Raw genomic sequence first — 27,236 nt, forward strand, 5'->3', positions numbered from 1 at the left:
CTGCTCCAATTGCCAGACATTGATGTGATTAATGACATGGAAACCGGCTCTGACTTGGCCTGGAACTCTCTCTATATAGGAGTCTGCCTCCCACACTCTGGAATTAAAGGTGTGTACTATCTAGGCCAGGCGTGGTAGCACTTGCCTTTTTAATCCCAGCACCGGAGAGGCAGACTGAGTTCGAGGCCAGCCTGGTCTATATAAGTGAGTGTAGGACAAAGGACTCTGTTACAGAGAAACCCTGTCTTGGAAAAAAACAAACAAAATACCCTCTAAAAAAAGTGCATACCACCATACCCAACTCCTGTCCTCAAATTTCTGGCAACCCCCCTGCCTCAGCCTCCCAAGTGCTGAGATTACAAGTGTGAGTCACCGCATCTGGCTTCACATGCTCTTATTTTTCTGATTTTGCCAAAGACTGCTACACAGCCAACATGATACTTGCAGCCACAGTGCAAAAGCCCCAGTTCCTTCTGTGTGACTTCATCCCCCATCTTCAGGATGTCACATTCACCCTGAGCGTTCTCACCCTCAATATGCATCCTCTGTCACTTCTCCAGAGATGAGAGGTTTCACCAATCTCTGCTTCCGTCCTTGCAGCCATTCCTCCCTACACCCATTTGGCTGACCCAGGATACTTCCCTACTCAGACTCTTGGCTTCATTAGATATATAAAGCCACCCACAGAGACTGGGAGGACTGGGCTGGACACTTCTGAAGACCATGACTCAGTTGACACAGCTAAAAATGGGTCAGGGAGCCACATGTGTATGTAGGGGGGAAACATAATCAAGGTGACTCAGAAGTCAGTGCAAAGGCCCTGGGACAGTAGTGTGCCGAGCCACCTCAGAACCTGCTCCTTCCTGCAGGTAGATTGTAATTTAGAGAGACCCCAGGGATGCCTCACAACAGAAGGTGGTGGAGACAAAGCCAGAGGAGTCAGTGGCCTTATGGGTCATGGAAAGAATTTCATTCCCCTACTCAAGCGGGAGCCCACTGGGGCAGAGGGGGGGACCTGTGCCGAAGACTTCCAGATAGTTTGTGCTGCCCTGGTTCCATGTGCTGAGGAAGGGCCCCAGGGAAAGTCCTTCCCTGCACTTGGCACCCAAGTGCCTCTTCACCCAGTTTGCTGTCTCTGCTGTTTAGGTGTGGCCTCATGCTTTGACATGGGAGCAGCCATTCAGATCCCCAGGTGTAGGAGGCATGGAGGTCTTTGTGCTCACAGATAAGCACTGGAAGGTTCTGCTGGAATGTTAAACATACAGTGTTCCTTCAAGGGAAGGAATGCAAAACCTGTTTTCTGCCCAGAAGCCTGGGTGACCTTTGTGCGATGTGTGGCTAGAGACTCTCCTGACATTGGACCCTCCTCCAGAGTCTCATCATAAATTTGTTTTTCAGCCTGGCTCAGTGGCACATGCCTGTAATCCCAGGATTTGAGAGACAAAGGCCGGAGGATCTCTGTGGGTTCAAGGTCAGCCTGGTCTACAAAGCAAGTCCAGGACAGGACAGCCAAAGCTACACAGGGAAACCCTGTCTCAAAAAAACAAAATAAAAATTTTGTTTTTCTCTGTCAGTCATAAACCTGTTTCTCAATAAATCTATAGAACCAGCTTTATGAACTTTACAGAGAGTTTCAATGTAGTCCTGTCCAATCTGTAATCAGCTTGCTTTGTTCAAGGAGGTTTATATATGCTTTGTTGCAGAGAAATTTTAATTCAGAAGATGGCTGCTCTGGCAAGAGCTCACATCCAAAGATCTTCAAGGTCTATGTGATCTGGCTGGAATACAGACACACCTTTAATCCCAGGAGACTGCGGCAAACAGATCTGAGTTCAGCCTAGCCTGCTGTAGAACAACTTTCAGGTAAAGAAAAGCTTAGGTGATACATGCCTTTAACCTCAGCACTCAGGAGCCAGAGGCATGGATAGCTCTGAGCTCTGTCAGTCAGAGTCAATGAGTTGAGAGGCTAGTACATGGAGCTCAGTTCATGGGATACAGAGGCAGTTTCTACCAGGAGTTTTTGGTCCACTCCAGGACTATGCTGGCATCCACCCCACAGTTATCTAGAAGCCCAGCCTTGTGAACCTGGAAGTTCAACACTGTGATGAAATCCTAGGGTGGGAGAGGGCATCACAGCAGGTCCAGAGCTCCTACCATGTTTTGACACCACCCAGCACAGAACCCTGAAGGATGAAGGCTGTCTGTCAGCTTGGAAAACAGATATATATTCATTTTCCCTGACAGGTCAAAAAGATGGCTAAATGGCAGCTTTGTCGCATAACCCAGGTCCCTGCCATCTCATTGTACGTGGAACTGGCTGTATCTGCCCAGCTCTTCACAGGTCTTCAAGGTTGCCTGGACTACAGCTGTCAGAATGAGCAGATAGCACAGGAGTTGTACAATGCTCTGCTCTGTGTGGTGGGGCACATCACCCTACATGTGCCCTGCTGAGTCTGGGTGTCCTGGTGCAGATGCCATGTTAGTACCGGGAAGGCCGTAACAAGGCAACCAAGAGTTCAAGGCCAGCATGGACAATCTCACCAGATTCTATCTCAAAATAAAAACAAAGGGCTAGAGAGATGGCTCAGTGGTTAAGAGTACTGTTGCTCAATCACAAGGACCAGAGTTCACATCTCAGCATGCATGAGATCACTCAAAAACATCTAACTTCAGCATAGAGGGCTCTAACACCCTCTTCTGGCCTTTGTGGGTGCTTGCACCTAAACGCAAACACAGGTACACACAAAGTAATTTAAAGGTCTAGGAATATAGTCCAACAATGGAACACTTGCTGAGCATGTATGAGGTGCTCAGTCCACCCCAAATGAAACCAAGAGCCCTCAAAGATGCTAAGAGGTACCAGCAGCTGAGGGATAAATGGGGGCTCTTGGTGTTTCTCTGTAAACTTACAGCTGCTCCAGGCATGGTCACAGATGACTGCATTCCCAGCACTGGGCAGGCTGTAGCAGGAAGAGTTCAAAAGCAAGCTCACCTACATAGTGAGTTTGAAGTTAAATGGCTACCTGAAACAATGTCTCAGAAGGGCATATAAATACATGTCTACTATCTCCCACAGGATTCCATGAGCATGTGTTTGTTATCCTATGAAGATAATACAGATTTAAAAAGGCAAGCCTTACAATCAGGTATGTGCTTTGCAATAAAAAGGCAACCCAAAGCCAGAGCAGAGAACAGTGGGCAGATCAAGTAGGAGTAAACCTAGTTTTCTGGGGGAGGAAAAAGAGGTGTGTATGTGTGCGTGTCATAGGCAAAGGAGAACTAGGTACACTTGTGTGACCCCAACACCTAAAAGCAGGATTGGTCATTCACGTATCTTTAGATATACAGCATGTCTGAGGCCAGACTGGGCTATGTGAGACCCTTACTTATGGTCACTTTCATCAGTGTTGGGAAACTGGTTTGATTTGAACCACACTTGCTACTAAGTTTAGAAAAGAAAAAAAAAAAGACTGCAAGCAAAGCCAGGCGTAATGGAGCACCCCACAGTCCCAGCTAATCCTGAGTCTGAGGCAGGGGATGAAAGATGATTCGATCCTAGGAATTAATGTCCTGTCTCTCAAAAGGAGACCATGCCACCACTCTATAAGCACTCAGAAGACTCCTTGCAAGAAACATGCACCTCACATAATGTGAAGCTTTTAACCTGATGCATTTCCAAAGGAAATTCTCCAGGTAGCCTGGAGAACTGCCCCACCTCCTGTAGATTCTTACCTGGCTCAGTGGGCTACACAATGAAACCACCTATCTATTCCTGGATCAAAGTAGGGTTTGCTTCCAAAGCTAAGTGGACACAGCCAGGACTGTGAAGCCCTGAGAGTCCTCACTTTGGCTAGAAGACACAGGAAGTCTGCAGAAATGGACCTGAAGACAGGTCCTGGATGAACACTGACACCACATCAATAATTCCAAATTTTATTCTTTTAAACTGATATGACACAGTGAAACGAAAAAGGGGAGACTCACAAAATTCATCTTAAAATTGACAGAGCTGAGCACTGCTTTAGAGAGCAGGTTTGGCTCATGTCACACACAGCCAGCCAGCCATACGCATACATGGCTACCCAGGAGCCATTCAGAACCAGTGGTGGGTGAGGACCCCTGCACCAGCCTCCCTGGTGGCAGTTGGCCACAAAGCAATAAATATAACATGTTACATGCAAGGGAGGTCATGGGTGACTAGGGAGGAGGCTGGTCTTTGAGATCTGCTTTCTTGTACATCCAAGCACAGTGGCAATATTTCAAGTATTGCAAAAAAACACGTGTTTTTGTGTGTTATGTAGCCTATAACTCTGAACGTTGTTGTGGGACAGAAACAAGTATCTGCCTTGTGGACACTCAGATACTTTCAAGTATGCATGGACAGAATGTTGACAAACAGAAGACTAGCAGACCAGGGAGGCTGGGAAGTATTAGCTTGTGTCCACCCTGGAGCCTGGAAGACAAGCCTCAGCACAGACCCTGAAGGCCATCAAGCACAGGAGCCAGACTGACAGGAAAGCTCCACGGGGGACATGTTACACTTCACCCACACCTGCCCACTGCACGGGGAGGACGGCGGCTGGGCACTGCCCTTTCTGCCATCTAACAGGGAAAGGTAATAAGAGGATGGTCAGCCACACACTCACTCATGCACTCTACACTACTGCAGACAGCCTCATCTCACCCTCAGCCACACAGCTGGCACCATCCAGAGCACCGCTCTGCTTGCCCTGCCCCCACCCTTCCAATTCTTAAATATCTGAAGTTTCCTTTTATAAAGAAAAACTGAGTTGGGAGGGCGGGACACATTTTAGGTGTAATGTGTGAAGTTGAGGAGGTTAAATAGCATGGTGCATCACACAATGACTGTCCCGAATGAACATTCAAACATGAGGACTCTCTCTCCCACAGAAGGCAGGTCTGTTGTTTTCCAAGGACCAGACACAGGTGGAGGTGAACACTGGGCTATTTATACACATAGACATGGTCTGCATCTATACAGCATCTTGAAGGACAAGAGCCAGGAACAGGAGGCAGGTTCCCAGCAGTCTTCACTGCTGGCTGAGGTTCTCCAGTCTCTGTCTGCATAAAGTGCTCCGGTGACTTACAAAGCTGGGTGGGTAGTCTCAGAGGGTGAGGTTCCTAGAGAGATCAAGAGGCCAAAAGGCCACACCCTTTTTTCTTGGACAAGCAAGGGGGCAAGTGAGCTGTGAGAAAACGCTCGCTTTGGCTTGGAGTCAACAACAGTTTCAGGGCCTTGCCTGTCCACAGGGCTGGCTGCCTTGGGCTCCACCGGTGGCAGGTGACCACACTCACCAGCCTACCACCTCTAGGCGCCATGCCTGCTTGCCACAGGAGCCGGCTAGGAGGAATAAGTTCAGAAACTCCTTCCCAGTGGGCAAGGGAGCTGTCCCTGGCACTGATGTCTACCTACCAGCAGAGATTGGCGGCCTAGGAATCAAAAGTTGCACTAGTCTACACAGGCCCACTGTGCAGCATCCCTGCTGGAGTTGGCTGGCAGCCATCTCAGCACCATCGGATCAGTGCTGGGGACAGTCTGCCAGATCTCAGACCCTACCCTGCAGGCTGGCAGCAGGCGGTCAGGCACAGATGCCACTCAGCAGGGCCGAGAGTCTCCTCTCGATGCACAGTTTGCCTGTGGAGGAGAAAGTATGAGGCAGGAGGCTGCACCTACCACCGCACCTCAGGCTGCCCGGGAAAGACACTCACACTTGGCAATGTTCTCAATGTCTGCCTGGTCCGTGAGTGTGTGCTGTAGCCCCTCCAGAAGTAGTAGGGCTTTGTGATAGCGTGGTACACAGCCCTCTCGGTGTTGAAACATCTCATCTAGGGCAGCCGACTGCACCTGTAGACAAGGGCAGACCTGGGCAGGGCTGGTGCAAGGCAGGGGTGGCCTGACTGCTCAGCACACTGCACACTATGGATTGACCAAGTTCATTTTAAGTTCTGGGGATAGCTGAGGAATTCCCTATGCTCACAGAGCCAGATGACCTGCCTGCATGGCGGCCACTGTGTTGTCTGCTTGGTCTGAGCATCACCATCACCCCCTGCCCCAGATGCTCCAGGTGGCACTGCTGACAGTACGCAGAGCATCCATCCACTCAGAGTCATTCCTACAACTGGGGTTGGCAATAAAGCTGATCAGTAGATGGGGTCACTAACCACTGAGAAAAGTAGAGATAAGGAGGCCAACTTATACTTAGATCCTTCCTTTGGCAGATGTGTTCCTCATGTGAGGAAAACATAAATTATGTCAAAGCAGAAGCATGATCCACAAACAGTGTGGTCTTCATACAGAGGCCTCTCATGTGAGTTGAGGCAAGTGAGAGCATCACATCAAACTTCAGAGTCCTGGCACCTGGCAACAGCCTAGAAACAATGTCCCAAGCCTTGCCAGACACAGTATTACAGACTGTCCCATACCATCTGCACAGCGTGGCTGAGGATAAGCCTCTCAGCAGTGACACCATGGATCCCATCCAGCAGCCGTTGCTTGTCCAGAAAGAAGCGCTGGAGCCGCAAGCTGAGGCCCTGGCAGGACACCACGCTGGCCTTATACAGCTCATTTAGTCGGCGTACCACTAGGGTAGAAGTGGCTGTCAGCTTGGGAGCACAGGACCCCACAGGAAAGCACGTGGGTGAAGGAACACATTCCACCTGGACAGAAGCTATCACCCCCAACAGCCAAGGCAAGATCAACCTCAGCCCCAAGCCACTGTCCTAGACAAACCCATATACTGAATCTGCTCTGAGCATGACGCCAGGCCCCATGTACTCACTCTGCCAACTGCTCTCTGGCATGGCCTGGTCCTAACCATGTGGCCTTAACTACCCCCTCTCTCAGGCTTGCTCACTCTTATCCCAGCACCACCTCCCTGAGCCCACATCCTCACCCTGCTTCACAGTAGATGAAAGGCAGAGCTTCCCAGCTCGGATCTGGTCAATGGCAGTCTGTAGGCCTGAGGACAGCAGCTCTGCCACCTTCAAGTACAGTACTAGCTGTTCTGCAAAGCTGGAGGACAACACACAGGTCAGAGGCAAGTCAGAGGCAACACTGTCTAATAGAGGCCATCTTCCTTCCCAGGCAACACCTACCCCCACTCTCGGCTCAACTGACTGATCTGGTCAGCCACCACACTTTCCTGAAGCTGGTACTCAGGGGCCCCGGCTGCCTCGCTGGCACTACCCTTCAGGGCTGCAATCTCCAGAACTTGCTGTGCAAACGCAAGTGTGAAGCGCAGGCTGTGCAGGGTCTCCGTATGCTCTTGCTAAGGAAGCAATAAAGGTCAGAGCCTCGGACACACAAGTGTGTGTAGGAGGGCTGAAAGGTTAATCTGCCAGAGGGGCACTTCTCCCCCCAGGCAACTTAGAAGGGAGCACCCGTGCTTGTCACCTCCCCACAAGCCTCACCTCCATGAGGGTCTCCTCTGGGAGGTCAGGAGCCTCGAAGGTCACAGCCCCCTCCAAGTTGGCAGCAAGGGGGTCAGCAAGGCTACAGCAGTGGCCTGGGGCAGAAAGCTCAGGAGCCTCACCACAGGCCCCAGGCATTAAGTGACGGGCAGAGGAGGAGCCGGCAGAGCCCAGGGAGCTGGAAGAGCCCACTGTAGGTAGATGGCTGATAAGGGATAGGCAGCATGCCTGCTTTTCACTCTGCAACTTCTGGCCCTCTGAATTCCATCTCTAGAGTTCAGATGTACCCCCTCCTCCTTACATTCCTCCTTATCCTGATGTTTTAACAGGGAATACAAAGATGCCAGCACCCCTAGGGCTCCATCTTGGAGCCCAATACCTAAACCCACATCTACCCAGAGATGGTAGTGAAACCATGTGTGAAAAGGGGTGGTGGTACAGGTAAGGCAAGACAACCACTGCCATCATTGTGAAGTGGTAGGACCTCACGGATCTGTTCTGGATCCCAGCATTCCTGGCCAATATAGGTTAGCCTTTCAGGGCAGCTGGACATGGAGACCAGCATCTTGGGAACATCACTGTTCCACATCCATGCTGGGAATGCCCTAGACCTCAACACTTTAGGCCTATGCTACAGAACAAGGGTTTGCCTCCAAAAATTCCCATCGAGAGTACTGCTTTTACTTGGCACAGACCTCACCTGAGAACATTCTGGTGCGGGTGCCCTGGGGTGGTGTGGTACCACTGGGTGGGGAGCCCACAGTAAATACCACAGGTGCTGGGCTGCTGGCCCCTCCGGCACGGGCTCCTGGATGCAGGGTCCCTCCAAAGCCAGCAGAGGGAGCTGAAGAACAAGGCAGGCTCAGGGATGGGTTAGGTCCAGACCCTCCACAAGTGCTCTGGCTGACCTCTCACATACCAATCTCCATAGGTTTCTCCTGCAAGCTGTCGGTGCTGCCTGAGTCAGAGGCCTGTGTCCCAAATGCAGCCTTAAGCAGTAGGTCTGTAAGGCGGCTGGTGCTGAAGGACCTGAGGTGGCAGCAGTGGGGAGGCAGTAATGTGGGGGGTGGACCTCTGGGTTCAGCACCTGGGGCCCTCTTTCTGCACACAACCATACTTCAGGCCAAGCATAAGGAGCTCCACTCCTCTAACTCACTTCATCTTTCAAATAAGGAAGAGAGGCTGGACTGCAAGTACCCACCACAAATTGCCAACATCTGCCACATTGGGCAGCAGCAGCACAAGATGATTTTGGTCAGAAATGGCGGGGAAGACAGCTCCTGAGCACAGCCTCCCACTCCACTTACCGGCCAAAGGGGCCCCTGGTGTCTTCAGCAGGGCGCAGGCCAGAGCCCAGCTGCTGGCCCTGAAAAGGACCCGCCTCTGAGAGGTCAGGCAGTGTGCGGTTCCGAGGGGGTGTCATTACTACACCCTGCCGAGCCAACAGGGTCAGCAAATTCTGAGAGCTGGGGGCTTTGGGGAAGTCGAAGGAGGGCCCAGCCTAGGAAGGAAATACAGCACTAGAGAAGGAACAACAGACTAGCAGACCTCAGAACCTACAGCCCACAATGGGACCCACTGAGGAAATCCTTCCTTCCAGACCAAAAGGCTCTTAACAACATGAGGTGGCACTGCTGCTTGGGGCCCCTTTTCCCAAAAGTAAAACTAAGAAAGGAGATAGTACTACACAACCTCTCTGAGGTGAAACTGGACTTCTGAGACTTAAAATGGAGTCTTAGAATGCAACCCATGCTAGCCTCAATATTCAGATCCTTCTAAAAGCTGGCCTTACAGGGTTGTGCCACTGTGCCCAGTCTGAGATTTCCTTCCTGTACCCAAACTGGCCTATACACATCTTAGTAAGCAGCAGTGACACCACACTCCCACAGGGAAGCAGCCACAGCCTAGTGAAGAGACATAGGGCGCTGCAGGGCCTGTCAGGGAAGCCAGCAGTCCCAGTTACATGAGGCCTCACAGAGTAAAAGTGAGAAGCCACTGGGGCTACAGGCTTCCCACCAGGAACCAGCTCCTCTAACCTCCCTTCCCTACCCCCGAGGCACTCCCAGGAAAACAGCCTGAGAGTGAAGCCCAGCAGTTAGTCAAAACACAGACACCAGGTCCTTTCCCACCTATCTCCCACAACAGACCTCAGTCCCTCCTAGGAGCTGGCCCAGCCATTACCTTGGTGGGAGAGCCTAGGATGGGGGGCAGGGGACTCCGCTGAAGGAAGTCCGGCAGCTTAGGTGAGCCACGCAGTGGCCGGCAAGACTGTAGCCCTGGGCATGGCTGGGGTGCGCTGGCCTGGGGTGGGCTGAAGGTGGCTCCCAGTGGGTCTGTCGGGGGCTTAGGCAGCTTGGGACGAACAACATGGAAGTCGGACAGGTTGGGGGCGCTGTGCAGGCGGCAGCCCAGGCCAGTGGTTCGTGGAGAGTGCTCAGGCACAGAGGAGCCTGGGTACAGGAGCAGGCTGCATTACTATCCTCAGGTCCCTCAGCCAAGCACACTGAAAATGTACCACATAAGCTACCACCCCACTCAAGGCCTCTAACAACCATTCTGTGGATCTCTCACTCCATGAATATAAGAATCCTTACAGCTACCTCAGAAAGTCTCCACAGGAACAGAGGCACAAAAGGGCTTAGCAATCTGTCCAAAGCCACACAGCTGTAGAGTACAAGAAACTGAATAGCAGGAGACATCATCTGTGACCCATAGGTTGACACTGGACTATTTCATAGTACTTCCTACTTTCTCCCTAACAACAGTGGCCACAACAATTGGAAGGAGGCCCTAAGCAAGGAGGTCAGCTATTTCCCATGCCTGCTCTACAGATGCTCATGTCAGGAGCTGTGCCCATACCTACCTGGTCGTGGTGACCTGCCAGCTCGCATATCAGCTCCTTGTGGGGAGGGCACTCTGCTCCAGCCTGGCCGCTCAGGGATGGTTCCCACTGGTAGGAAAAGTGTGGCTAGATCAGATCACAGCAAACAGAGGGGTCATTATACCCAACCCACCCACAGATGGGGAAGGAATGCCTACCAGTTCCCATCCTCATACAGACTTACTCACCTTGGGGAGAGGGTGTGTAGGGACGGCCACCTCCTAGTGACAGCTTCCTGGCCAGCATGGCTCCATCAGTGTGGGAGGGAGGTGAAGGGCTGGCCCGAGCAAAGCCCAGGGGGCTAGTGCTACCTGACCTTCGGATGGCAGAGGACCTGCATAAAGAGCCAGGGCAGGTGAAGTCTCACCCACCTCACTGCCCCACTCACCTTCTCCTTGGCTATGCTGGCTCAGTCACTACAGTCACTAACACAAGTTGCCCTCTGTAGCTTATATGAAACACTCAGCCAACCCTACCATTTACTTCAGTCTAGCAAACACGGCTTGTCAATAAGACAGAGCTCAGGCGCCCTATCTCCCCCCTCCCCATGTTACAAGAACAACCTCCAGGACTGTCCACAGGACAGCTGTGGCAGCACTTTCCTAAGGTCAGGGTTACTAACCGGGCTGTCTGGTGTTGAGTGGGCGACTGCAGGTTCTGCTCGATGCGCTGGTAGTTGTGCACCTGAGTAGGGACAGGAATGGGGACCGAGGCACCATACCTGTTGCTGGAGAAGGGGCCAGGACGGCTGTGGAGAGAGGGTAACCACTGTAGGCAGCACTGGGAAGAGGCTTGGGCCCAGACACATCTGGATGGACAGTCTCAGCCTTGGCCAGGCCTGAAGAACTGGCTTTCAGTCAGTACACACCCAGTCCTATGTCTGTGTGACCCCTACATATGTGTTGCCTGTAATCTAACCTATAGAGAAGGTTCATAGGCAGTATACTCAGTGTGTTCCCCCATCAACACAACCATACACCAACAGGCCTTCAGTGGGACAGCCACACTTGATTGAATACAGGACCTTTAGATACAACACATCTTGGCAAGAAGGGTAGCCATGACACTGAGGGTCACTGATGCCCATCTTTGCTTACCCAGAGGGGCTGGGAGAACTGCTGCAGGTCGGAGAGGGAGATGGGGTGCGGCCATGGCTCTCTAAGCCAGCAGAGGCCACCAGCGAGCTCCTGGTAGCAGAAGGGACAGGTAGAAACCTTTAGATTGATGCATGCAGACCCTAAAACTCACCAGGCTTCCTTAAGGGGGCCAACAGCTTTAGTTCTTCCCAAATGGCCTCGTTCCCAGCCAGGACTGGGCCAGGCAGCATAGCACTGGTTACCTCAAAGCATAGGTCAAGAGGGACTCACCCACTACACAGCAGGCTGTCAGGTGGGGGCTTGGCACTGGCTGCCTCAGCTACTAGGTCACCTGTAGAAGATACACCATGTGGACAAGGTATCCTCTGCTCTCCTTGGCTCACCTGACCCTCTCTCTGGCCCTCTGTGGTCTGTCCAATGTCCCTTTTCTCCCCAGAGTATGCAATCTAGGCAGAGCAGTTACATGCTAATACAGCGGCTTTGTGGGGTCCCAGTGAAAGGACAGTCTACTCCAGGACAGAAGTGGACACTAGAATGAGCAGCAGATCTTTGAGCCACCTGTGTGCTGTATATACACCACCTGGACCATCCTTTTTTTTACTCTAGAACCTGAACACAGGGCTCTCCAGACACACCTGTGGTGGTGACATTCTTCCCAGAAAGCTCAAAGCTTTAGAAACCCATTCCAATTGCCCATAGGAAGACAGACCTAAGCCCCATGCTCATGAGTAGAGGACTCTAACCATGCCCATATCATGTGCATGTACCCAGACTTATCTGACAAAGCTCCAATAATCTCCCAACAAATACTATGAGGTTGCCTGCCTGAGGAGTGGGGCCTGACCTGGAAACTGGGCTGGGACCATGACAAAGTCATCTGTGTCACAAGAGTCTTTGCTGCTGCCACCAGAGTCCCGGGAGCCCTGCAGAAAGCCAGGAGCATCGGCCGGGGAGGTAAGGGTCTTCTGCAGCTGCGGCATCTCCCCCAGGGACTGCAGGACAGAGCAAGGCTGGTGAGTTGAGTCCATAGGCAATCAACCTCTCCAGGGATAAAGCAGACCACAGTGGAGCTCAGACCCATGCTGCTAAGCAAAGGGGCCTAGATACTCTCTGCAGCACATCAGAGCTTCCTCTCTTTCAAACATTAAAGACATGACCCTCCTTAGGGTTAAGAGTCAGGGGTTTTTATACACACACTGCTTGGGAGCCTGAAGCTCCTAGCTATTTACTAAGAATCCATGTCTGGGGCTGTGTTCACCATCCATCCCTCTGCAACCAACCTCTCCATTTCTATACAATAACACACCAGGGGACATAGAGGTAGGTGCTGTGAGGAAGGTGCCACTACAAACCAATAGCAACCAGGCATCATGTAGACAAACCTCCAGACTCCCAGGGCAGGTGACATGCTTGGCACAGCTGTGGGCCATACTTCTCATGGAATGAGCATCACCATAGTGCGCCCCCACCACCAGACACAGGGCACAGAACCTGCTCCCGGTTATGGCAGAGCCTAGAGGACTGCGCCAAACCCAGACACTAGCTTATTACTGCCCAACCAAACACTACTGACCAGCTACACATTCAGATAGGCTCAAGTCCCACACGGGCAAGCTCAAACAGGCTTGTCCCCAACACTAAGCATCAGTGTCATGCAGGATACAGGATACACAGATCATGTCTGAAGCATGTAAGGACCAGAGACAGCTAGATCTATTTCTGCATAATCATCAGTATACATTCCATGGCCCAAAGAAACAGAAAAAGCCAACTCACCGGTGGAGAGGCCAGGTGGGATGCAGAACTGCTGCTGGAGCTGCTGCCTGACCCCGAGCTTGGATACGAGGGCACAGGCACAGGTGGGGCTGCAAGGGGGATGTGGGTTAGTGTGCATACTGCTGGACCCCACTACAGCTCTGGGGACTTGGTTGCCTTTGATTGGCACCAGTACTCCAGTTCTTACCAGTAACAAGCATCCAGCATCAGGTTACACCACCTGGCACTGACACCTCCAAGTACCCCCACACCCACAACATCACAGCAACCTATGTACACATGGCCTTAAAGCAGAGGCAGAACTGGTACCCCTTTTATCCAGGGTGTCCCCCAAGATAGCAATGTATTACCTACATATATTGGAGAACATATCACAAGCTCTGTTTGTGCCCAAGACCCCCAGAGACTCACACTTCTTGATAGGGGTGCTGGCATCTAAGAAAGGGTGATGGAAAAATTCATCTGTGGAAAAAGAAGTGAATTATCTTGATGCCCCTGACCCAGACAGCCTGACCCCAGCTACTTAGGCAGAGTCAGAGCCCCAGATGGCTCCTGAGAACATCTGAACCCTACTTCAGCAGGATTCCATCTGCTGGCCTTGTTGAGGTTAAAAGGAGCCTAACCCAATGTGGCCCTGGAGGCCAACAGCAGCTGGTACACCACAGGACCTTGGGTGTTCACTGAGGCCAGCTAACATAATGGTAGCAGACGTAATACCTAACACCAAGCAGGGTGGCTAAGGTTGCAGGGTGCCAGCTGGCCTGTGCTCACCAAAGTCCATGCGGTCCTTGTGGTTGCGCTGCAACAGAGCTAGAAGCAGCTGCCGCAGGGGAGCTGATGTCTCCCGTGGGATACTGGGATAAAGAGAGGATGGATTTAAGTAAGTTGTCAGCTGCCAGGGGTAGACCCATCCTGGGGAGTAGGGAGGTTTGCTTACGCAGGAACTAGTGTCTTGTTCTTCTCATAAAATAGGCGCAAGTCCTGAGGGCTGCTGGCCTGTTGAGATAGCAATGAAGAAGTTAGCACAGGTCCCTGCTGCCTACCATTGCTTAGCCTCTCAAGTGCATTCACCCCCAGCCATCCCATAGAGAGGACTACTGGGCAGCTCATATGCTATGTGCACACAAGGACAAGGGGAAGAGAGGCGAGACAGAGGGAGTCACCAGACCCTCCAGCTGAGAAAGGGGTGGCCAGGGTTGGTATATATCCCAGAACTGAACAGGGAATCCCTCAGTGAGTATCTGATAGGGACATATCTGGGAGGCTCACAGTTGACATCCCAGTGACAGGGAGTGGGGTTAGCTCCTGACCTGGATGGTCAGTATTGGCTAGTAGGAGCTATTCCACACCTATCAGCTTGGGGTCACTACAGGCATCAATACCATGTCTTTCCAAAGCAGACATAACCCTTGGTTTTCAAATTCCCCTGATGCAGACTTTGCTAACAGGCGAGGTATATACATATGCTTAGGTTAACAGCTATATTTTAGAAGCAAAGGTGGGTGGAAAGTCAGGAGATGTAACCCAGTGTATCCATATTAAGACATGCCTCTGACCTGTGATGGGGGTCATAGCAGAGGTGACCTTTAACATACCAAGTAAAGAGGTATGGCCTAAGCCCTAGGTAAAAGGCTTATTCTTTTATTTATTTATTTTTATTTATTTTTTGGTTTTTCGTGACACGGTTTCTCTGTGTAGCTTTGGCTATCCTAGACTCACTTTGTAGACCAGGCTGGCCTCAAACTCACAGAAATACTCCTGCCTCTACCTCCCTGAGTGCTGGGATTACATGCATGAGTCGCCATGCCTGACTTAAAAAGGTGTATACTGCCACCGCCTGGCTTTAAATACTTTTGTTTGTTTGTTTGTTTGTTTGTTTGTTTTCAAGGCAGGGTTTCTTTGAGCAGCCCTGGCTACCCTGAAGTTCACTCTGTAGGTTGGTCTGGGACTCATGGAGAGCCACCTGTCTCTTCTGCTAGGTGGGATATACGTGTGTGGCAGGGATGAGGAGTGACTGGGCAGGGGCTAAGGCTACCAACTATTAAGGAAATGCAATATTTCAGTGACCAATGGAACAGGGTATGACAAAGGTTTTCATCCACAGAATACAGGATAGCCTCCAAGCCCAATACCTATAATTTCAAACTGATTCCCCGTCTGACAGCCTTGTATTCTTCCATGCTGGGGACACCACACAGAATGCCACCCAAACTGACTCCTACCCTCTAGGGCTTTTGGGACTCACTAAGCCCTTAGTGTTATGGTGCTCACTCACCTGAAAAGGGGCCTTCCCTGTCAGACACTGGTAGACAATGGTGCCAATGCTCCATAGGTCAGCCTTCCCATCGTAGTGCTGGGACATGATGACCTCAGGGGCCTACAGGGTGACAACACAGATCAGCACTGCTGCACAACAGTATGCAATAACCATTAACAGATGCCAGGTACCAGCAAATTGGAACAGACACCTGCTAGGTACCAAGCAACCAATACACAGCACCCAACCAGTTTTGTTTGTTTGTTTTTCTTTTGTTTTTGTTTTTTTTTGTTTGTTATCTTTCAAGACAGGGTTTCTCTTGTAGCCTTGGCTGTCCAGAATTCACTTTGTAGACTCAGAGATCGGCCTGCCTCTGCCTGCCTCTGCCTTCCGGAGTGCTGGGATTATAGGCATGTGCCACCACGCCCAGCTAACCCAACCAATTTTGACATGACAAAATGTCTGCAACCCAAAATGAAGCCATAGCTTTGAGGGTCTGACATTCTTGTAAAGGATCTCAGGTTGGAGGCTGGCCCCAGCCCTGCCTGGCCCGCACTATTCAGGGTGACTGGTGTTGATTTAAGTGGTCCTGAACCATGAGTGGGCACATACCATATACATAGGAGAACCGCAGAGTGTGGCCGCCATCATGTTACTCTGGAGGTACCGGGCAAACCCAAAGTCAGCTGCAGGAGAAGCACCCAGATGGCTTGAGCTGAAATTGCTGTGGGCAGGGTCCCCTGCTGCAGTCTTTCAGGGAGCCACCACCCAAACAGGTCTCACCAATCTTGACTCGGATGTTGCTGGGGTTGGCACGGCGACCCCCAGGATTGGACAATAGAATGTTCTGGGGCTTCAAATCCCGGTGGATGATGCCCTTGCTGTGTAACAGCTGCATGGCGCCAGCAATCTGTTGCAGGAATAGCCTCACGGTATCTTCACTCAGTGTGCGCATGGCTGTAAGAAAAGGCAGGCTCAGGAGACTTGGGACACTATGGTCTCTCTCTGAACACACACAGGGTGTACGAGGCTGTGTGGAAAGACAAGCTCAGGGGCTAAGTACCAGTACCACACCCCCAGAGACACACAGGACCCATCCATTCTGCAAGCCACTAGGCACCAAGGCCAACTTGTTTTGCAACCTCCAGAAGAAGATGGTCCTTCCTTTCTTATTTCAACCCCAAAGTCTACTGCCCCTCTTCTCAAACATCCTTGTAGACTCCCCCTCCACAGCAACCACTAACTGCTAGCTCTTGGTGCTGTTGATAGCACTCTGCTCTTCTTGGTTTGTTACTTCTCCATTGACACCTCCTAGGATCGTCCACATCCTTATGGCAATCAATTGCTAGGCTTTATCCCTAGTTCTGGGATAGGACCTTTGACCTCTAGCTCACAGCAGCCTCCAAAAAGTAAGTGTAAGTGAAAGAAGGTACTGGGGCTGGAGAGATGCCTCGGCAGTCAAGAGCACTTGCTGCTCTTGCATAGAACCTGGGTTTGGTTCCTGTCACTCACATGGTGGCTCATAATCATCTCTAATTCCAGTCTCAGTTTCCAATACCCTCTGGCAGGTGTCAGGCATGCATGTGGTCAGTCTACAGACAGACAAACAAAACACTCACACACATAAAAACAAATTAAAAGGTTTTATTTATTTACTTGCTTTACATATCTATCTATCACTAGCATTTTTTTTAAATTATTTTTTATTTTATGTGCATTGGTGTGAGGATTTTAAATCCCTGAGAACTGGAGTTACAAACAGTTGTTACCTGCCATGTGGGTGCTAGGAAATTGAACCCGGGTCCTTTTGGAAGAACAGACAGTGCTCTTAACCACTGAGCCATCTCTCCAGCCCTCTATCTACCTATCTATCTATCTGTCTGTCTGTCTGCCTGCCTGCCTGCCTGCCTACCTGTATATTTTGCTTTTTCAAGACAGGGTTTTACTGTGTAGCCCTAGCTGCCCTGGAACTTACTCTACAGACCAGGCTGGCCTTGAACTCACAGAGACCTGGCTGCCTCTGCCTCCAGAGTGCAGGGATTAAAGGCATAATTTATTACCACCCAGCAAAGTAATTTTAAAAATGCAAACAGAAGGGGCTGGAGAGATGGCTCTGTGGTTAAGAACACTGTCTGCTCTTCCAAAGGACCGGGGTTCAACTCCTAGCATCCACATGCCAATTCCAAGGGATCTGACACCTTTACACTAATGTACATAAAATAAAATTAAACAAATTTTAAACATTGCAAACAGAAGGGAACTAGAGGCAGAGCCCTGAGCCCTCTATAGTCTGGATAGAGTGGGTACAGGATTCACAATAGCAGCTCAGTATAGAGATGACCAGCTAAACTCCCTGGACAGGAAGGAGTCATAGCAAGTGAGCCCTCACTGATAACCAGGTCTGAAAGAGCAAAGTGCAAGGACCACCCAGCCAGAGGCTCACAGGCAGACACCAAAACATGTACACCTTAGACAGACACACTTGGCACATAGGAACTGAGAATAAACATTCACTTCAGATCCAGTCTGGGCTGCCCAACCCCTTTTGTTGGGACACCAGTTCACCACAGCCCAGTTACTTGGCAGGTGGGCAATCAGGGAGCCTACACTGGAAATGAAACACATGCATGCATAGGGGTCTGTACACACCCTGACACAGTCAAAGTTTTAGGTCAGCCCTGTATTGGCCTTTTCACCCTTCCCTCCTCCTTATAAACCTAACACCTGTGGAGCCTGGAAACTTGCCAGGAACCACCCAACTACTGAAGGTCATGGGTACAGCATGCTGTGTGGCTGCCCTGGGGACAAGAACAAATACAAAGCCAAGCGTGGTTCAGCCATGTGAACTTGAGCATGCAATGAGCTGACAGACCATTGCATCTGAGGCCAGGAGCCTAAGACAGCACATCTACACCTACTCCACAATTGTCCCAACCCAGCAGACACAGCAGCACAGGGCCCTCCTAGACCCTGGGTCTTTTCTGATGGCTCAACAAAAAGCCAGTGCCCCAGTCTGGGGAGGTGTCCTGAGGTGCCAGTAGAGGGAGGACCCAAAGAACAGGAGACTGCTTTAAGTGCCTGTGTCCCTCTGGAGTACCTACCCCCAAAAGAAAGCTAAAACGCTGTCACTTCCGTCACAGCCTAAGACAGAAGGCACCGTCTGGGACGGGCTGCTTTGGGCCAATCCCTGTTTCCTGTCTGCCAAGGCGAAGCATTCTGAATGACAGCCGTAGAAAGCCACTGCATCCCTCCAGGCCTTGGGCCAAGGTTCCTGCATTGTCTCCACTTGCCTCTCTCCTGCCCTCAGAGCACCCCATGGAAGAGATCCTGATGTTCCTTCACTCACTCCTTAAGACCCACCCACTTGCTGTTTTCCAGTAGGTCCTGAGCTCTCCTGCCTGAAGCTCCCCTGCTCTGCTGGGGGCACCTCCTTAGTTTGTAAGCACCAGACACCCCATAGAGATCTCTTGGCTCAACTCTACACATTCTCTAAAGCTGTCCCCTTGCCCTACCGTGAAAGCTGTATACTCTCCTCTCCCTGCCAGTACTTGCTCGGACCCACATACCCTGCTTGTGTCTTCACCCCTGCCAAAATAGCAGAACCTAACTATTCTGCTTAAGCCACCCACCCAGCATGTGGGAGACACTCCATAAATAGCTAAGGGTGGTCACACACACAGCTAATAGCTGAAGGGCCTAAAGAGCTGGGCTCACTTCCTATTCAGTCCAAAAGCAGGAGGATCAATGTCACAACCAAGCAGGGGTCAAATCAAGCTGGCAGCATCTTAGGCTAGAGCAGAACCCAGTTGGGGTGTGCCTACTCACTGTGCAGGTAGTCGGCCAGGTCTCCACCATTACAATACTGCAAACGAAAAGAACACACCATCAGAACTTGGCCAAAGAACCTCCAGACCTTCAGCCTTACCCAGACTCTTTAACTCTATGCCAGATCCTTGGACCTGCCCAGAGCAGGTATCCCCAAAGTCCCAGCTACAAATATCAACAGTTCATGCTTATACCCACCCACCCTAATGCCCATCCCGCTGGGCCCTGTGCCTGCCCTGGACCCATGGAAACTCACCTCCATGACCAGGTAGACAGAGTTGGCCATTTCCTGTAAGACAGAACAAGCCATTTGAGATGGGAGAGAACCTTTCATAGTCTCTCACTGGACATTACTTGGAAAAGCCCTTGACACATGGGACCACAGGCACCCTCAACATGTTATTTACCTACAGGGCTTGAGGCAGAGCGAACATGGCCAGACCTACCTGTCCTCTGTGACCAGGACTCAAGTCTAGAAGACAGGATATCAGTGGCAAGTGGCTTTGGGTGTGGGTACTGTTGTTTCACGGTCATTTTAAATATGGCCTCAGTGTCTCAGACCACAGAGAATCTTCATAGGCTCAGGGTAGAAAGGGCCGATATGCACATAGATCACCACCTGTAAGGTGGCTCCTGCCTTGACTCTCAGGCCCAAGAACTGTTCTGCTCCTGGATCTGGAGTCCATAAAACATGCTGGTACTATCAGACTGAGTCAGCAACAAGGCCTTCAGCTGCCCTGATCTTGCCTGGTAGGACTATAAAGATACCACAGACTTCTCAGCAGGAGGCATCCTGGTCTCCTCCCTTCACTGGGGTACCTGTATGGTCCCTTGTCTAATCAAGTACCCTGCTGTGACTAGGGCCCATCTATTCAACAGGGCCAAGCTCCAAACTGTGGTGTCTCTCCTGACAAATCACTCCTTGTAATCATAACTGTAACAACAACCTTCACCTGTTTCGTTCACAAGAAACTTAGGACCCTAGGGTACCAAGTCAGTTAGGTTGGATCTAAACAACCTGCAATTCTTTCTGCAGGCAGCATGATCCCTGATGCTGTAACATCATGTAACAGCCACCTGGGTGGAGCAGGCCTTGGGAACCACAGGAAAAAGGCCCTCCCTGCTTGCTACAGCCCACAGTAAGAAGCCAAGGCCCCACCCTATCCCCACAGCATTCAAAGAGAATCTACTCCCTGCTCTTCAGGAACTCAGCTGCAGATTTGAGGCACCTCAAATCTCTCTTCTAGTGCCTGGACTAAGAGAGGTCTGCAGAAAGAGCCCTTCTCATAACCTATGAGGGTTAGATGAGAGCAGATACCCTCAGCCCCAGATTACCCCAGCACAGCAGCTGACCTGTTCCACAAGTCAGCTACCCCAAAGATGTACTTAGATACTGAGGAACAAGAAACCCCAACTCCTGCCCAGACTCCCAGTCCGCACAGTTAATGCCTGCACATGAATCCCCATGAGTGACAGACACAAAGTGTCTAAGCACCTAGGATGTGAATGTACAAAGAGCTCACCCATGTGCCCCAGAGCTGCACCAGTGAGGTTAGGGAGCTCAGAAGTACACTCAGGTAGCCCAGCTGTCCCACTCCAGTGTGTTCCCAAGATTGACAAACGGAGTGTAGGCCAGGTGGAAGGCCATTCACAAAAACAGACCCAGACTGCTTCACAAAGGCCTGAATACCAAGACCCCAAGTCCCTTCCTGAGCTTACCTGCCTGCCAGAGATGAGGAGCCTTGGCTTGGCCCCATTTGGCTCCACTCCAGCCTCTGCCTTCCAGCCCAGCTGCAGGAGACAGATACTCTGGGGCAGGCCATGCTCTGTGGAATCCCCAGTCTGAGCCACAAAGGAAGGTTCAGAGGAACAGACTAGGAAGGAAGTTAGGGGTTCAGGATAGAAGGACACAGTCTAGGTAGTAGTATGGGGACCAAAATGAAGAAAAAGTCTCAGGCCCCTTCAGCTTGGCTGAAGTGAAAGCTAGAGGAAGGCTCAGGGCACAGAAAAGGTGACAGAGATAAGGACCCATAAGCAGCCATTCCTGTACACACCCTGTTCTTCTCTATCTAAGAGGGCCTGTCTCAGAATCTTCAGCTCAAGCAAGGGAGGCTTCTTGCTGTGGCACACACACATACCAGAGGGTGGCATGTGGAGACCCAGGACTCTCCTTATCATTAGGACATTATCCATGCCAGGCCCCAAACCCATTCACCCAGCCAGGACAAGCAGTGGCAGTGGCAAGGACAATCAGACAAAAGATCTGGGAAGACAGAGATGGGGTACCTCCCTTAGAGCTATTAAGGATTCCCAACCAAGAGCTACCGATACCAGCCAGCACCCCTAAACCTATTCTGACACACAGCATCCTGCATCCTGCTTCCCTAGAGGCAAAGCTGCTGATGAACCATAGGACTTCAGCAACTACATACACAGTCCCTGGCTAGACCCTATTCAGCCTTTCCCAAAAGGGCTCAGGGCAGAATGGGTCCACAATTCACAACAGTCAACTTGTTGCCCAATTCTGACCTACTATCCCAAGAGAGCAACCTTCTGCTTTACAGTGAGTGTTCCTACCAGGCCTGAGCTGTGGCCTTCGTCCCCCACTGGTAGCTCCAGCCCTCTCAGGCCTGCTCCTTGTACTGTCTCTTGCCCCTGTGCTCTATTTCCCTGAGCCCCACAGTAGACCTGGCAGAATGTTCCTCTACAAGCTTCACAAACTAACAAGCTAAGGCCCAAGAAACCAAGAAACATGTGCAGCTCTATGCATGCAGCAGCAGGGCTCGCCCAGGCAGGCTGGCTTTCATGCCATCCTCCATCTCGCTGCCTGAGCCAACAACCCAACTAGTCCCAACTTGGAATTTTGCTGCTTGCCTTCCAGAGCCGAACCATGCTGTCTCCAGCCTAGAGGGAACAAGGAGTTGAGAGGTAAACCACGAAGCAAGACAACCTCCACATCAAACAATTCTTATGTCCCCTCCATTATGATGGGGCTACCCTCCCTTGGAACAAGGGGCAGCAGCCAGAGGCCAGAGCATAGCCATAGTGGTCAGCTACCCTGTCCCAACCTACCTTGAGCTCACCCAGAACCACCTTCTCTGGCCTCTACTCTGCAAAATTGGTTTCTGCAAACTCTTAGGACTCCACCAGACTCTCAGGAACTTCAAAGGCCAAAGGCCATGACTGTTTCCCTAACACACATTCCAGGATACTGAGCAGACAGCAGCCCTTCATTCTCAGGAGCGTCTTTCCCATCACAGCCTTCCAACCCAGGGTGGCAAGCATTTTACCATGATAGGCAATACCCTAGGCTCCCAAAATTGCCACTCTGCCAGTCAGGTCCCATCACCCAGCCCTTATGAAGAGAGGAAGGAAACCTTATGAAGAGAGGAGAGTGGGCAATAGGCCAGTTACAGCTGGCAGCAGAGCAAAGCAGGTCTTTGAGGCAGACATTCTTTGCTGAGCTTCCCTTCCTGTGCAAGGGAAAAAAGCCTGACTTACAAGGGCAAACAAAAATTAAGGCAGAGAATGGAAGCAGCACTCCTGTAGGAGCTGGGCCTGCTATCCGCAGGAATGCACTGCTGGTCCACAAGGCCAGCATCTTGGGAAGCTGCACGGGCATTTGGGCACGTAGAAGGCTGCCCCGCCCTAGACACTGAGATCTTTTGCTTAATAGGATCCCAGCTCCCCACCCTCTGCCTACTCCACTCTGGTCTGGTGATCTCAAGCTGGATCTGGCAGGCACATGATGGGTACTGACCCACTTAACTCCTGAGGAGCCAGGTTTCTGAACTGCAGAAGGTGGCAAGGCTATGGGCACAGCAAATACTGAGCTCTTCTGGTCAGCTGACAGAAAACCAGCTCATCACACTGGGGTGTGTGTGTGTGAATGTGTGTAAGTGTGACTGTGTATGTTTGTGTGAATGTGTGTGTGAATGTGTGAGTGTAACTGTGTATGACTGTGTGTGTATATGTGACTGTATATGTTTGTATGACTGTGTGTGTATATTTGTGACTGTGTATGTGTGTAAGGAAGGTTCATTTCACCCCAATGGGCTCCAGCAGCAACCCTCTGTTGCAGCTCCCTGATACAGGCTAGCCTCTTGAAGGAGGCATGCATGAGTCCAGATAGGTCTTCATGCCTACTGTCATGCATCAACTTCTTGCATTGTGAGTAGTCAGAGTCCTCTCTGAGAAGCCAAATAGTGCAGGGGAACACAGAGTGGACCCTTGGGAATACACTCCATTTAATTCCTCTGCAGAAATATTTTCCTGTAATCCACCTACAGCAATTCTGACACCACAGACAGAACACAGTCAGAAAAGTACATTCATTCCCCTCCAAAGACAGAACACTTCCATCAGCAAAAAGCCAGTCTACTGCAGGAAGCACATGCCAACCAGGTAGAGGACCAGAGCCTCACAGGGCAAGCAGGGGAGGGCAGGCAACCTCTAGAACATGGTATTCCCACACAGCCATAGGCTTTACTGTGTATTTCATCACAAGCTTTGCAGCCTCCATACTTTTATGTTACCTACAACTCAAAAGGTAAAAACCTTAGCCCAGGAGGTAAAACAATCTGTCAGCAGGCCTGAAAACCTGAGTTTGATACCTGAGACCCATCTGATCAATTCCTGGTTCAACATCAACCCAACATTTCAGACTTAAAAAAGATAAAGTAGGGGCTGGAGAGATGGCTCAGAGGTTAAGAACACTCACTGTTCTTCCAAAGGTCCTGAGTTCAATTCCCAGCAACCAACCACATGGTGGCTCACAACCATCTACATTAAGATATGGTGTGCAGGCAGAATGTTGTATAAATAATAAGGGTGGGGGTTAGGGAGCTTGAGAGAGGGCTTATCACTTAAGAGCATTTGTTGTGCCAAGTGCTGGTTGCATTCGCCTTTCATCCCAGCACTTGGGAGGTAGGGGCAGGTGGATCTCTGTGAGTTCGAGGCCAACCTGGTCTACAGAGTGATTTGGGGACAGCCAGGGTCACTCACACACAGAAAAACCCTGTATCTAAAACTCAAAAATCCCAAAATTAAATAGACAGATAAATAGGGTGTCCAGCAAGATGGATCTGTGGTAAGTTACCTACCAACTTGACAACCTAAGTTTGGAGTCCCCAGAACCCCACATGGTGAAAGGAAAGAATAAACTCCACAAAGTTATCCCCTAACATCCACACAGGCATGTGACACGTGTATGATCCATCCCATAACACACACAAATGTTAAAAAAATGTTTTAAATAAAGAGATGGGTCCAGGCAGTAGTGCACACCTGCATTCCCAGCACAGGCAGCAGAGGTGGGTAGAGCTCTGTGAGTCTGAGGCCAGCCTGACCTATGGAGCTAGCTCCAGATCCCATCTCAAAAACCTTATTTAATTAATTTAGAGGTGGGGCTGAAGAGATGGGACAGTATTAAAGAGAACTGGATGTTCTTCCAGAGGACCAGGGTTTTATTCTCAGCACTCTCATGGGGCAAACACCTGTAATTCTAGTTCCAAGGGATCCAACACCCTCTTCTGACCTTTACAGACACCAGGCAGGGTGCAGACATATCTCTAAACAATACATCCATAGATATGAAAATAAAATAATTTTAATAAGCAAGTTAGGCATGGTGGTGCACACTTGTAATCCCCACACCTAGTAAGATGAGATAGGAGGATAACAAACTCAATGCCAGCTAAAGCTACATATGAAAAACCTGTCTGAAAGCCTTTAATCCCAAAGTGAAGGAAGAACTACCAGAAACTCAAGGAGTTTAAGGCTGGCTTTGGGCTACAGGAGACCCTGATTCAAAAGACAAAGAAAGAGCTGGGTGTAGTTGATGGTGGGTGTGGTATGCCTTTGATCAAAGGTCATGTCTTTGATCCCAGTACTGGGAAGGCAGAGGCAGGCAGAACTCTCACAAATTCAGGGCCTATCTACACAGTGACCTCCAGATCAGTCTGAGACACACCTGTTTTTAAAAGAGAGAGAGATGCATATTCAATTTTACTGATAACAAGACCATTCACTTATCTGATTCCTAGCCTATTTATCTCTGACTGGGTCCACAAGATAAGAACTACCTCCACAGCCCTTCGTTAGTTTGTGGACAGAGCAGCCAAGGCTACACAAGAGAAACCCTGTCTCAAAAAAAACAAAAACAAAAAAATGCTGCCCACTGTGGGTGGGAAGGCCACAACCAAACCCCAATCACAGGCCAGTAATAACTACAGGCACTAACCCAGAAGAACTGAGAGCTGGTCTGTCTGCAAGGTTGAGGTGAGTCACCTCTGAGCAACCTGGCAAGGCGTAGGGCTTCAGAGAACCGGCCAGACAGCGTACTAGTCTCCAGGGAGTCATCAGCAGTAAGGCTGGCAAGAAGAGGACTGAGCAAGCCTACATCTGGCAGTGCCCACTTCCCAGAGCAAGAACAAGTCCAGGCATTGGATGCTAGATGAAGAGAGCCCATTTCACCCTTAGTGAAGGCCATGTGTCCAGCTGCCTCCCCACATGTCTGCTGGAGTTGGAGGTTTAACTCCTAAGATTGTGAGGTAAGCATGCTCAAGGGCCTAGGTTCAACCATCAGCACTGCCAAGAACAAAGAGAAGCTGGTGTTATGTGGTTTGGTTTGTTTTTTTTTTTTTTGAGACAGGGCTTCACCTGGCACTCGCTCTGTAGATCAGGCTGGCCTGGAACTCAAGAGATCTGCCTATCTCTGCCTCCCAAGTGCTGAGATTACATGCACCCCACACATGGTCAGTGTTATGGTTTGAATATGAAATACCAGCACAGGTTCACACATTTGAACACTTGGTCCCCAGCTGGTGGCACTGTGGAACGTTCTTGGCCGAAGCAGTCTTAGTTCTCTGCTTCCCTGATCAGGCAACACGTGCAATTAATCATGTTCCCACTGCAACAAACTCCACCCCACCTTTTCTGCTATGATAAACTATAGCCAAATTAACCTTCTTCTCCCTTAACCTGCTTCTGCCAGGTGTTGGAGGGCACACTGGATACACAATGAGCACCAGGCTACCCTGGTGCTACAGTGAGTCCTTGTCTCAAACAAACAAACAAACAAACAAGGGCAAGGGAAGACACCTTATGTGTAACCTATCACAGAAGAACTCTTTTATAGAGTCCACACAAATCAAAAACATTTGCAGACAGTACCAAGTGGGTATAGCTTTAAGAACTTTAACTTAAATTGTCACCACAGACCTTGGTCTTTCACAGGTAAAAACAGGCATGGAGAGGCAACTTGCTGCTGGTCTGACATGGAGGTACACAACAAAGCAACACTCAGAGAAAGGCTTTATGGCTCAGGCTCAGACCATCAGGAGTTACTGGATCCTGCTTCCAATATGGAAGACAAAGTAGATTTGTTTATCACTACTCAAGATGAGGGCTAAGACATATTTTGCTGGAGAGATGGCTCAGCAGTTACCAGCACAGGCTGTTGTGTCAGGTGTGGTAGCCCACACCTTTAATGTCAGCACTCTGAGGCAGGTGGGTCCATGTGAGTTCAAGACCAACCTGTTCCAGGACAGTCAGGCTGTTACACAGAGAAACCCTGTATGAAATAAAAAAACAAAAAACTCTGGCTGCTCATCCCAAGGGCCTGGATTCAATTCCCAGCACCCACAGGACAGCTCATACCTGTTTGTAACTCCAGTTCCAGGGCTTCTGTCACCTTCACACAGACATACATGCAGGCAAAACATCAATTGAACATAAACATTAAAAAAAAAAAAAAAAAAAAAAGACAGCCAGGCACAGTTGTAAACATCCTTAATCCCAGCACTCTGGGAGAAAGAGGCAGATGGATCTCTGTGAGTTCAAGGGCAGAAGGGCAGCCTGGTCGACAAGGTACATCCAGGACAGCCAGGGCTACACAGAGAAACCCTGTCTCAAAAAACTAGATAGATAGATAGATAGATAGATAGATAGATAGATAGATAGATAGATA

The 27,236-nt window shown here is 50.4% G+C and overlaps 1 protein-coding gene across 4 annotated transcripts in view; it reads right to left on the reverse strand.

The window, feature by feature from the left end:
• Positions 1-3,919: 3,919 nt before the first annotated feature.
• The window catches only part of Ulk1 (unc-51 like autophagy activating kinase 1), a 26,679-nt gene continuing 3,362 nt past the window's right edge, over positions 3,920-27,236 (reverse strand). Inside the window, exons 1-26 of one of the 4 annotated variants that reach the window (XM_055605769.1) lie at positions 19,714-20,291; positions 19,524-19,556; positions 19,268-19,304; positions 16,226-16,399; positions 16,055-16,128; positions 15,461-15,562; positions 14,123-14,181; positions 13,957-14,039; positions 13,597-13,647; positions 13,186-13,274; positions 12,254-12,401; positions 11,680-11,740; positions 11,410-11,499; positions 10,935-11,060; positions 10,501-10,646; positions 10,295-10,399; positions 9,613-9,881; positions 8,739-8,932; positions 8,351-8,460; positions 8,132-8,275; positions 7,432-7,622; positions 7,117-7,289; positions 6,915-7,033; positions 6,445-6,602; positions 5,731-5,866; positions 3,920-5,656 (exon numbers count right to left, since the gene is read on the reverse strand). In XM_055605769.1, the coding sequence (XP_055461744.1) occupies positions 5,601-5,656; positions 5,731-5,866; positions 6,445-6,602; positions 6,915-7,033; positions 7,117-7,289; positions 7,432-7,622; positions 8,132-8,275; positions 8,351-8,460; positions 8,739-8,932; positions 9,613-9,881; positions 10,295-10,399; positions 10,501-10,646; positions 10,935-11,060; positions 11,410-11,499; positions 11,680-11,740; positions 12,254-12,401; positions 13,186-13,274; positions 13,597-13,647; positions 13,957-14,039; positions 14,123-14,181; positions 15,461-15,562; positions 16,055-16,128; positions 16,226-16,399; positions 19,268-19,304; positions 19,524-19,553 (2,925 nt within the window). In that variant the 5' untranslated portion in view covers positions 19,554-19,556; positions 19,714-20,291 and the 3' untranslated portion in view covers positions 3,920-5,600. Of the gene's footprint in view, positions 5,657-5,730; positions 5,867-6,444; positions 6,603-6,914; positions 7,034-7,116; positions 7,290-7,431; positions 7,623-8,131; positions 8,276-8,350; positions 8,461-8,738; positions 8,933-9,612; positions 9,882-10,294; positions 10,400-10,500; positions 10,647-10,934; positions 11,061-11,409; positions 11,500-11,679; positions 11,741-12,253; positions 12,402-13,185; positions 13,275-13,596; positions 13,648-13,956; positions 14,040-14,122; positions 14,182-15,460; positions 15,563-16,054; positions 16,129-16,225; positions 16,400-19,267; positions 19,305-19,523; positions 19,557-19,713; positions 20,292-27,236 lie in introns of those variants that run through there. The other 3 variants (XM_055605768.1, XM_055605766.1, XM_055605770.1) reach the window with 3 other exon arrangements.

Source organism: Psammomys obesus, unplaced genomic scaffold (genome assembly GCF_907164565.1).
Source record: "Psammomys obesus unplaced genomic scaffold, mPsaObe1.curated_primary_1811, whole genome shotgun sequence".
In the NCBI taxonomy this organism is placed as follows: Eukaryota; Metazoa; Chordata; class Mammalia; order Rodentia; family Muridae; genus Psammomys; species Psammomys obesus.